Source organism: Kogia breviceps, chromosome 13, assembly GCF_026419965.1.
Source record: "Kogia breviceps isolate mKogBre1 chromosome 13, mKogBre1 haplotype 1, whole genome shotgun sequence".
In the NCBI taxonomy this organism is placed as follows: Eukaryota; Metazoa; Chordata; class Mammalia; order Artiodactyla; family Physeteridae; genus Kogia; species Kogia breviceps.
The window spans coordinates 65,357,131-65,369,219 of record NC_081322.1 but is presented as its reverse complement, the minus strand read 5'-3'; the positions used below and the strand labels follow the sequence as shown (position 1 = coordinate 65,369,219).

At 36.4% G+C, this 12,089-nt stretch overlaps 1 protein-coding gene across 2 annotated transcripts in view; it reads left to right on the top strand.

The window, feature by feature from the left end:
• MAP3K5 (mitogen-activated protein kinase kinase kinase 5) overlaps positions 1 to 12,089 on the top strand; it is a 222,076-nt gene that overhangs the window by 86,764 nt on the left and 123,223 nt on the right. For both annotated transcript variants that reach the window (XM_059083975.2, XM_059083977.2), the window contains 4 exons: positions 2,461 to 2,654; positions 3,423 to 3,591; positions 4,753 to 4,859; positions 7,130 to 7,300. In XM_059083975.2, coding sequence (XP_058939958.1) covers positions 2,461 to 2,654; positions 3,423 to 3,591; positions 4,753 to 4,859; positions 7,130 to 7,300 — 641 coding nt within the window. The remainder of the gene's footprint in view (positions 1 to 2,460; positions 2,655 to 3,422; positions 3,592 to 4,752; positions 4,860 to 7,129; positions 7,301 to 12,089) is intronic.

Below are 12,089 nucleotides of genomic sequence, written 5' to 3'. Positions count from 1 at the left end.
TGCGTGTCCGGAGCCTGTGCTCCGCAACGAGAGAGGCCACAACAGTGAGAGGTCCGCGTACCGCAAAAAATAAATAAATAAATAAATAACAAAAATCAAATCTCAACCTTTGGAGGTTCTTCTCGCACTTTAAATGGAAGTCATGTCCAGTTTCTGCTTCATTACCTGAAATACAAGTGCCTCAAAGATTAACATGTTCATAAATAATTAAACCTAGCTGTAAGGGCATTTGACACTTCTCATCTGTTTGCTACAAGGCAGTAACTTGGCTCATGCAGGGGTCCGTGCAAGGTGACCAGAGGCAAAGGGGTTGGTGTGCCGGCAGGTCAAATCCAGGCCGGAGGGTGCCCAGCCCCCAAGCCATAATGGCAGGCCCTCTGGAGACGGAGATCCTGGGCTGGAGTCCCAGACACATCACAGTGCAGCTGTGTGACCTTGCCAAACCTTACCTGAACCCTCACCTGTAAAATGGAGACAAGATCCCTCCCCTCAGTGGGCTGTTGTGAATGTATGGCCATTCATCCCCTGGCACATGCCAAGGTGAATAAATGTTTGCTCTCATTGGTTTAGTTCGAAGGATAAGAGAAGTGATGCATCGTTCTCTGTAATTCTGACATGGAACAAATAATTTGGGCTCCTGGACTCCCTAGAACAGTGATAAATAGAGTTTTCCACCCATCTCATTCTAGTTTTCAGCCCCCTGCTTTTTGCTTTCTCTCTGGATTTTTCTCTTAGAAGTCTCTCCCATTTCCTCAGATTCAGCCATGCCAAAGAATTACCAGGTCTGTATTTTGGCTTGAAACTCTTTTACATTCCAATGACACATGTCCAACTCTGTTTTGGACATTATCCCTTTAGATGTCCTGTTCCTCTTAAATCCCAACCTTTCAAAAGTGTGCATGTCACCCTAACCACCCCAAATCAAATCTCACCCACTTGAAGTTCTTCTCATATTTTAACTGGAAGTCAGGCTCTGTGTGTGATTCGTTACCTGATACATATCAAGTGCCCCCGAGTGTAATCTGTTCATATAATTAAGTCTGGTTCCACCTTCTGAATTCTTGCTTTTTGTTAAGGATCCCACCCTTCTTTAAGGAGCCCCATTTACAACTGTGGAGTCCCCCTTGTTGCTTTCCTCTTCCTCTCTCTCAATATCTGTAATCAGCTGGCTCGTCTCGATGATTTTTTCTTCTTGATGTCAAGTGCACACGTCCACTGTTGCTGCTGCCAATCTGGTCATGCTTTGTAGCTTCCCACCTAATTTCCTTAAATCTCGTTTCTTTCTCTTTCAGTTCTTTCCGTTTTCTGGCCAGACTGTCAAAATGCACAACTTTGTTTATGTTTTCTTCCCTGCTCTGAATCCTTCCATGATTCCCGCTGACCAGCATATAGAGTTTGAAACCCTTTTGTATTCACTTCTCCTTCCCTGAGCCCCAAGCTCTGGTCAAGACTCGCTGACTCAGGGGTGTCCAGTTCAATTTCTCCTTTATACTTCCCACCTCCACTTTTGTTTGCACTAGTGCACCCTCACTTGACATCATCAGGAGCAGACAGAAGGCGGTGCTGAGTGAGCGGAGAGTGGCGCAGGCTGAGGCTGGAGAGAGAGAGAGGCAGCGTTTGGATAGTCAAGCCCTTGTAGGCTACAGTGACCTGTTTTATCTTCATGCCAGGAGCAAACGAGGGGGCTTGAAGCACCTGAGGGAAGTCATCTGATACAGGTTGTTGAAAGATCACTTTGACAGCTGGGTAGAAAATAGATTGATGGGCAAGAAGAGAAGCAGAGAGCCCAGCCAAAAGCCAATTACAATGGCTCGGGCCAGGTATGTCGGTGGCATGGTCTGCAGTGTTGGCAGAGAAGATGGAGGGAAATGGACCAATACGAGGTGGAGTAGACAGGACTTTGATAGGCTGTGGAAGGAAATGGAAGCATCAAGGATAACTTCAGGGTCTCTAGCTTTAGGAACTGGGACACTAATGGAGCCACAACGGCGATAGAGCAGCCTGGAGGGGAGCAGCTCATTCTGGCATCACTCACACATTGCTGTCACGTGGGCAGCCCTGAAATGTTAGCTCTTATCATTTCCATGTATTTATGCTGTGTCTCTCTGACTAAAGTTTAAGTTCCCTGAAGGCCAAAGGCTGTGTTTTAAGCTACCCTGTTTTACCTACAGCATATATCATTTTGCCTTAGCCATGAGAAATGGTGAATAAATATTTAATCAATTGATAGAGACTGTGCCATACTTTTTAAAAATCATCTGTAAGTCCTAATTATTTGAAGTAAGAAATTAAAGAAATTGGAAGAGATTTCCATTTTCATAGGTCATTAAATAGGAAATGAGGTTTTTTTAAAATTTACTTTCACATTCAGGATTATTATTTAAAAGTAGGATTTAGGGTTACGTCAGTATGGAGTCTGCAGGCCAGCTCACCACCTTCTGGCGCCTCCTCTTTCCACAGATGTGCACTGGGAACTACACATTTATTCCTTACATGATAACTCCACATAACAAGGTCTACTGCTGTGATAGCAGCTTCATGAAGGGCTTGACAGAGCTCATGCAGCCGAACTTTGAGCTGCTCCTTGGACCCATCTGCTTACCTCTTGTGGATCGTTTCATTCAACTTTTGAAGGTGGCACAAGCAAGTTCCAGGTAAAGTTTAGTAATGTTATTTGGTGGTGATAATGAAGTGTTCATCTACTTCATTTATTTGTGCAACTTATCAGATGTTTCTTACATGCAGTACTCAGCCAAGAACCAGGGAAAAATATATAATACCCTCTAAGTGGATAAAATAGATGCTGCCTAGTCCACCTCTTGCATTTTGTCCACTTTATTCAGAGGAGAACAACTTGAAATCAGAAAAAAAAAAGACTGTTAACTGTGTTGTAGTAATGGTAGAGCTAAAAATATGTTCCAAGTACAGAAATATTATCTGAATAAATGTCCAGAGACTTTTAGTGTAAGGACAAGAACTCTCTAAAAATTGCTGAAAGCACTATTATATTTTAGTTAAGAGCAGTCATTTAGGTTGATAAATGATGATGCTGGATCAGAAGGAAAATGTTATATTATGTTCAGATCACAGGCACACCTAATTTATTTAGAACAATTTCTACTCAAAACAATAAAATGAAAAATAAAATTTTAGCATTTTAAGTGGTACATTGCAGGGTCTTGGAAAATTCATTATCATGGAGTGTCTTTACCTTTAATTCTTACTGAAGCAAGGCAGAGTGTAAAAGAATAGGATGCCCCAGTTTTTAAATAATCCCAGATAGATAAGGTGTTCATTCTGTGCGTCTTAACGAACTGAAAGGTACGAATGCTGCAGATGTCATTCGTTTCCTTATAAGATCACTGCTTTTCATTGAAATCCTTTCTAATATTAACTCTAAAAAATGTGTGTCTTCCCACCAGCCAGTATTTCCGGGAATCTATACTCAACGATATCAGGAAAGCTCGTAACTTATACACTGGTAAAGAATTGGCAGCTGAATTGGCAAGAATTCGACAGCGAGTGGATAATATTGAAGTCCTGACAGCAGATATTGTCATAAATCTGTTACTTTCCTACAGAGATATCCAGGTGAGAAGCTGCTCAAAGTCACGTCTTTGTCGTGTAGCATGTTGGAGGCATGAGGCATTGTTAATATCCAGTTTTAGTTAGCTATTAAGTCATTCATGTCACTACATGTAATTTTTTATTGACTCTCCTAAGCTTTCCATCCAGAGATTTTATGATAAATGAAACAGACTCATATAAGTTAACCATCAGTGATTGTGAAAGACTTGTACGGTAAAGGTCTGACTGTTTCCTCCAAAAGAACAAAAAGAAAAATTTGCATGCATAGCTAATCTGCAGACTGCCTGTTCCATTCCATTAGCCTCCGGCACACCCAGCAGTCAATAAGTGAAAGCTTTGTTTTGGCAAATAGCAGAAATTTTTAGAGCTTTCCAGACATATCTCTTACTCCTGGAATTTGTGTTGCTTGAAATTGATAGTGCTGGGTCTAACTAGATAGAAGTATGAAATGTGCAATTGATTAATTATAAAAATAACTTAAAAATATATAAAGTAAAGCATGAACATGAAATATTATTTTTATTGGGATGTCTTAAATTTTTAAATTATGGTAAGTAGAATGAAATCCTCTCTGAGTTGGGGATTTGCTTTTGGATTTTTACAGTAAAATTTAAGCGACTTCTGGTTTCTTATTCCCAACCTTTCAGGCCCAAGTAAAGCTTCATGTGGACAACAAAGATTCGCATACGTGGAAAAAGTGTGGCGCTTAGGATTCCATGACTAAAGAGCTTACTTGTGTTGAAACGAAATAGTTTTGTTACTTATAACAGAAGTTCAATTAGTTGCTCCATGTCCTTGATATTTTGGAAATTATTTCCCTGAAAGTAATTGATAAGACCTTGAATACCAGGAATCTGGCTCCAGGGAGAAGTAAACCACCCATATTTAGATGATGTAGCATTATCATGTTAGATGGTTTATTGTTTTTTAGGTCAGATGTGGTAACTCAATATTTCTAATGCTTTATCTATATAATCCAAACCCCTTATTTAAACAAACAAACGGTTTCTTCTTGGTTTTAGATTCTTCAAAGTATTCCATGGGTTCTAGTTCTTTTTTTAAATGCCCTTCTTAGATTCAGGTAGCTGGTTGGCCAAAGGCATTTCATTGTCAGGACTTTCTCCCAATGGTTTAATTCTATGTTATTCTCCTCTTGTTTAAAAGGACTATGATTCTATTGTGAAGCTGGTAGAGACTTTAGAAAAGCTGCCAACCTTTGATTTGGCCTCCCATCACCATGTGAAGTTTCATTATGCATTTGCACTGAATAGGTAAGAAGAAAAAGTTTCCATCCACAATGTGCTAACATTATTTTTTAACCTCCGTATTCTTTCTATGGTATGTTTTTGCTATAGCCTTGCAACCACTCCTTATTAGAATGTAATGTTAATATTTCTACTTCAACCATGTAAAATATAGGAAGCATGCATTCCGATTTTTTCTGACTTTTTTGTCAGTAAAAAAATGTCCCTCAATGCTTGTATATTTAAGTTATAAAAATTCTTTTTCTTCTCTGTCAAAATTTGTATTTGCTATTTATATATTTTTTAGGATTTTTTAAATTCCATGGATATGATGTTATCTTTAAATATACTCAACACCAAATGATTATTTACACAAAAATTAACTAGAGTAGGGATAGTTATATCTAGGTGAACATATTCCTAACCAGAGAATATGTTCACTGGGATTGCCCTGAACATACCTAATTATAATTAAAACTCTGTGGGCTACATTTTAGGTCATGTGTCCATGAATCTTCTAGGACCAGGACTAACACTGCTGCTTCCAGTCCTGCCTCCACGCCTTCTGTTGGCATCATGGCTGGCACCTACCTCAGTGCCACTTTCTACCCAGAGTCACTGTGGAGGATCATCCCTGCACTGGCCATAGAGAGGCCTAGAGCACTGAACTGTCCAAAACTTAGTAGTGCTGTTCTCTGCCATGGCGGAGAGATGAATATGTATGTAATTACTACAACTGGAGAGAATGATAGAAAGAAAAAGGGAGGGGACCTCACATCTATCAATTCATTTGCCATGAAGGCTTAATTATTTTACCAATGAGGAAACTGAAGAGGTGGAGTAAGCGTATCATAAAACTGGGGCTCAAACCCAGATCTAGCTGATGCTGGTATTTCTGTTCTTCATCACTAGGTTCTCCTGCTTTTGTCTCCAAAGAAAAGTCAGCATGCTCTTAAACCAGAGATTGTGTGTTTCCTTTTTTATCTACCCAAACTCTAGAAATTGCTAACTTTATCAGTACATGTATACTGAAAGTCTATTTTATCTCCCCATTTATTAAACATCTTTTTCTTTAGATTTGGCAGAGTGAGATGAAACCTCCAGAGACTATCTGTTTCAACTGGTTTCCAAATAAATCCTTTTTGAAAGATGAAATGAAAGACGGAATGAAATATATTCTATATTGAAATGAAAAATGAAAGTCCATAGAGCCTCATATTTTCCTTTATCCATATTTTGTCTCTTTCCTAAAATAGAATAGAATGAAATGATAAATGTATTTGTATGCAGCATTATTCTAAACTCAAGGTATTTAGTACAAAGTGTAAAAAGGAATTTCACGCACAGAAAGATTTAAAATAATAGTTGAGAATACAAATAACTCTTTTTATATAACAGTTTTATTGAAATATAATTCATATACCATACAATTTTATTTAAAGTGTACTATGATTCAATGGATTTTAGTGTATTAACAGAGTTGTGTGACCGTGAACACCAAGGCTTTTAAAGCATTTGTATCACCACCAAAAAAAGCCCCCTGCCCATTAGCAGTCACCCTCCCATTTCCTCTCAAATCCCCCAAGCCTAGGCAACCACAAATCTACTTTCTGTCTCCATAGATTTGCCTACTCTGGACATTTCATATGATGAGCTCATACAACATGTAGTCTTTGTGACTGGCTTCCTTCACTTAGCATAATGCTTTCAAGGTTCAAGAAATAATTCTTAAGAGAATTTTAATCTTTGAGAACAATCTATACGTACTCGCTGATTTTAAAATGAGCTATATAAAGCAGCTTCCTTAGCTAATCAGTTGGCCACGTGTAGAAAATAAGTGACTCTTGGGTTACAGTTGGATTCTTGGTATTGTCTGTGAATTAGTTTGCTCAGTGTTTCAGAGTAAAAGCCATTGAAACCTCTAGCATCAGGGTTTTGTCTCTGTTTGGATTCCTTGACTCTGCCCCATTCAAGGCCACAGACTGCATTCCTAATCTCACTCCATCAACTTAAATTTGCACAGAGACTGCAGGGAAATTGGAAGGACTATGGATGGATAAGCACAAATCTATCACCATTAGCAGAAAAGCAACTCAAAGAAATCCTTGTTAGACGCAGTAGACATGCAATAGGATAAAAATATTTACAGAAGACTCTCAAAATATAATTGTTGTTTTTATCCTGCCAAACTTCACTAATGTGAATCAATATATTAAATAGAGTTTTTAAAAGATAATTGGCCTAAACTGCTTCTGTAATCTATACTGAAACAATGATGTTTCCCTCCTCTACCTTAGGAGAAATCTCCCTGGAGATAGAGCAAAAGCTCTTGACATTATGATTCCCCTGGTGCAAAGCGAAGGGCAAGTTGCTTCAGATATGTATTGCCTCGTTGGTCGAATCTACAAAGATATGTTTTTGGACTCTAATTTCATGGATTCTGAAAGTAGAGACCATGGAGCTTCTTGGTAAGTGCACAGGATAAGATACTTGATAAATCCATAACATAAAAAATTGTTTGCAAATGAGTGTTAAATTATTGTTATTATCCTTTTGATTGTGTATTATGAAATAAATCTCACAATTTATAGCTTTAGTAAATAATTTTGTTGGAATTCATTTAATAAGGCAGAGTAAAATGGGGTAAATTGGTTGAAAGATAATGATTTAAGAAAAAAGAATTTTAAAAATTATTATAAAGTATAATACAATAAAAATATAATTTGGGGGAAAATTCAAGAGACATGAAAGAAGACCTGAATGGAAAAATATACCAAGTTTGTGGATGAGAAGACTTGATATTTTAAAGATGTTAATTCTCCACAGCAGGGCTTTTCAGGTAATTCAACAAATTGATTCTAAAATTTATTTGAAAAACTAAAGGGCCAAGAATGGGCAAAGCAATTTTGGAGAACAATGTGGAGGGACTTGCTCTCCCAGATAACAAGACATACTATAACAATGTAATAATTAAGATGTTGCAGTATGTGTGCAAGGATAGACAAATAAAACACTGGAACTGAAGAGAGAGGCTGGAACAGACTGAGATATATAGATTTGAGACTAGATTTATGACATGGTATGCTTCATGAGCCAGAGTGGAAAGAATAGACTCTTCAGGAATGGTACTGGGAAAATTTGTTTATCTGCTTGTAAAATAAAAATGAATCCCTAGTCTAACCCAAGTACAGAAAATAAAATCCAAGTGAATTAAAGATCAAAAATTTTTTTAAAAAAACCTTTAGAAAAAATATTTTTAGAATAAAATATACAAATTGAATTTATGACTTTGGGATAGGAAAGAATTTCTTAAACAAGGTATTTTTAATACCATAAACCATAAAAGATTTGGAAAACTAGCGTCCACTAAAATTTGCATCTGTTCATCAAGGTTCTGTCTTTTGGAAAGAGTAGGTTCTATCACACTGATCGTCCTGCCAATAATAATTATAAACGTTGGAAAAACACTTAAAAAAAGTTTGAAAGCACCGAAGAGTGACTAAAGATAGTAAGAAACTGAAGAGTTTTAGATCTTTAGATGAAGGGTACCACATTAGATAAGATCCACTTTTAAATGCTTTTTCCTTTGGGGGAGCTCTCTGATCTGCAGGCACAGGGCAGTTAGAACTCAAGATGAAAATCATAGTTTCACTGGTTGGAGGAGTTAGTCTGAGGCTTCCAGAGTGCCTGGAAATTGAGTGATAGACCTCCTAAATGAAGGAGCCACAGAGAGAGCCCAAAATATAAGTATCAACTGCCCTTCCATTCTTGGCTGACCCCTGACATGTGCACATGTGGGGTAAAACTCAAAGGAGTCCAGCGGAAAATAGCAGCCAGAAGGCTGGAGCTGGACAGAGATTTCAGCAGTTGGGTAATGCAGGAGAGACAGAGTTTGGAGTTTGAACCTCACTAAGTCAAAGGGGCTTGCTTGGGTAAACAGTTTGAGCTTTTCACTGAAACTCCAGAAGGTCCAAGGCTTCAGAATAAAAAAAACTACATCCCAGGACTAAGGAAAATTAAGAGGAAAACCAAAACAGAGTCACCCTAATAAAACCTAAAACCAAGACTCCATATGAACAAGGTGAACTGCCAGTGATTTATTGGCATGTTGGAACAAAATTCAACACTCTTAAGAGGAAGATAACAGAATCCAAACTCTCTACAACATATCATCCAAAATGTCTACTACACCATCAGAAGCTACTAGATTTGTAAAGAGAAAGGAAAGTATGATCCATAGTAAAAAAAAAAAATCAGTCAATAGAAGTAGACCCACAGACAACAAAGATTTTTGGAATTAGCAGAGGATATTAAAATAACAATGATAAATATGTTGAAGAGACTACTGGAAAATGTGGATATTATGTGTGAAAATATGAAGAATTATAGGAGATAAATGTAAACTGGAGAAGAACCAAATGGAAATTCTAGAACTGAACGTATAGTATTCAAAGTCAAAATTCCATCCAATGGGATTAACAAATAGGACACAATACAAGAAAGGATCAATAAACTTGAAAACAGGTGATTAGAAATCATTCAAATTGAAACAGAGAAAAGAAAAAAGATTGAGAAAGAAATTAATGGTCTCAGTGACCTGTGGAATAGCATTGAGCAGTCTAACATACGTTATTGAAGTCTGAGAAGTAGAGAAGAGAGATGATATATCAGGAAAAATATTTGAATAATTAGTGACCAAATATTAACCAAATCTGATCAAGCAAACAAACAAACAAAAACAGCCCACAGATCTAGGAAGCTCAGCAAAAACCCAAGAAGGGTAAATACAAAGAAAACCATTCCTCAGCACCTCATAGTCAAATTCCTGTAAAACAAAATTAAAGAACATATCATAAATGCAGCCAGGAAAAAAGATTGTATTATATTCAAGGGAAAGAGTGAGTTCTGACTTTTAATCAGAAGGAAACCAAAGACAATGGAATAACATCTTTAAAGTACTTAAAGCAGAAAACAGTCAACCAAGAATTCTCTATCCAGTGATAATGTCTTTCAAAAGTGAGGGTGAAATAAGGATATTTCTTGATAAATAAAAACTGAGATAATTTGTTGCCAGCAGACCTTTACTACAAAAAATGTTAAAGGAAAATCTTTAGGTTGAAGGGAAGTGATACCAGATGGAAACATGGATCTGTTAGAAGGCATGTAGAGCACTGGAAATGGTAAAAATATTTATGAATACATAGAAAAGATATAATCAACAAAGTAAAAAAATAAACTACAGAAAGAGAGCAATGCATGTAACCAATATGGGATTTATATTCAATATATATAAATAACTCCTAAAAATACTTAAGAAAGAAAGAAAAAAGATTAAAAATGGGCATAGGAGAAGAACAGATCACTCACAAAAGAGGAGTCACAAATGGCCAACAAATATATTTTTTAAAAATACAAAAAATGCTCTACCTACAAGCTAAAACAGACATACCATTTTACACTATGAAGATTAACAAAAATTTATGAATTTGACATTGTCAGTTGTTGGCAAGGATGTTTGAGAAATGGGAGTCCTAGTCCACTGCTGGTTGTGGTAGAAAATCTTATGACTACTTAAAGATTTTGGTATTATCAAGGAAAGTTGACAGTTAGCCTTCCCTAGATCCAGCAGATCTACTCCTAGTTTATACCCTAGAGAAATTCTTGAAGTTTCTCTACATAAAAGTTAAAACATAAAAAAAAAAAAACTTAAAAGAGTTGAGCAAAACAACCAAATGGCAGGATACATAGAGTATGATTTCGTCTATAGAAACTTTAAAAACAGTCATACACATCTAGTAAAAGTAGAGACGCATGAATGTACATCATAAATTCCCAATTCAGTAGAATGGTTACCAGTGGGGAAGGAGTAAAAAGGGATAGTGAAATGCTTCATATGCAGCTGCAAGAATATTTAAAACATTTTATTTCTTAAGTTGAGTGGTGGGTATATCAGTGGGAAGTGTTGCTTATATTATCCTTCTGTACTTTTTAGTATTTCTAAAACGTTCCCCAAAGAGTGCCTGATTTTAAAAAAAAATATTAAAGGAGGTTGACTTACAGAAAGAGACAAACACCATATAATATCATTTATATGTGGAATGTAAAGCATGACACACAGGAACCCATCTACAAAACAGAAACAGACTCACAGATGTAGAGAACTGACTTGTGGCTGCCAAGGGGGAGGGGGTTGGAGAAGGGGGTTGGAGAAGGGATGGATTTGGAGTTTGGGGTTAGCAGATGTTATTATATATAGAATGGATAAACAACAAGGTCCTACTGTGTAGCACAGGGAACTATATGCAATATCCTATGCTAAATCATAATGGAAAAGAATATAAAAAAGAACATATATATACATGTATAACTGAATCACTTTTCTGTACAGCAGAAATTAACACAACATTGTAAATCAACTATACTTCAATTTTTAAAAAAAGGAGGTTGACTTAGTTCAGGTGTTCCTTAATGATAGCATAACTTTTTTAAAATTGTGAAACAGAAATCTTAACGTTTCAAAATCTTGTATCACCTTAGCAGTTTATTGGTGGCCTGAAATTGGGATAATAGGTTATAATAAGGGAGGAAAACTTCCTAGGTTTTCATTGATGGCTTTGGTTTGGACTTTTAAATTTGTATTATAAATTGTTACTGCAATTCAGAGAGTTTTACCATTTCTCTTAACCAATTTTTTCCCTGCTGTTATAAAAGAGAAATGTAACTATGCAACCTTTCTATTACCAGAAGATTTTCACTTTTAGAAGATTTTTAATTGTAGGAGAATTAGAATCTGATATTTGGAAGCACTGTGCTGGTATAAATGCTTTGATTTGGCAGTGATAATGAAATGCAGAGGTAATTTTTAAAAGCCTGATTTTCATGGTCAGCAGATTCAAATGGAAAACATCTTATGAAGTTAATGTGCATCGTGCACAGGAATAAAATAGAAGTGTTTCCCCATTTGAAAAACCAAACAATTTAGACTACTGAGAGCTTTCAAGGTCACATAAAGTTCAATAAAGGAACACAGGTTTTTTTTTTCTGGTTGTGTTTTTGTTTAACTTTCTATACTTCCCAATTCTGGGTCCTTTTCAATGGTTCCCAGTTAGCTGAGGAACATTAACTACATTAACTGTCTCTCAAAAGATATTTGTGTTCAAAGTCTTCAGGTCAAATTGAAGATGTCAGTTTTTTATGATTTCATTTTAAGCTATTCATTAATTTTCTTTTTTTTTAAAAAAATTATTTTATTTATTT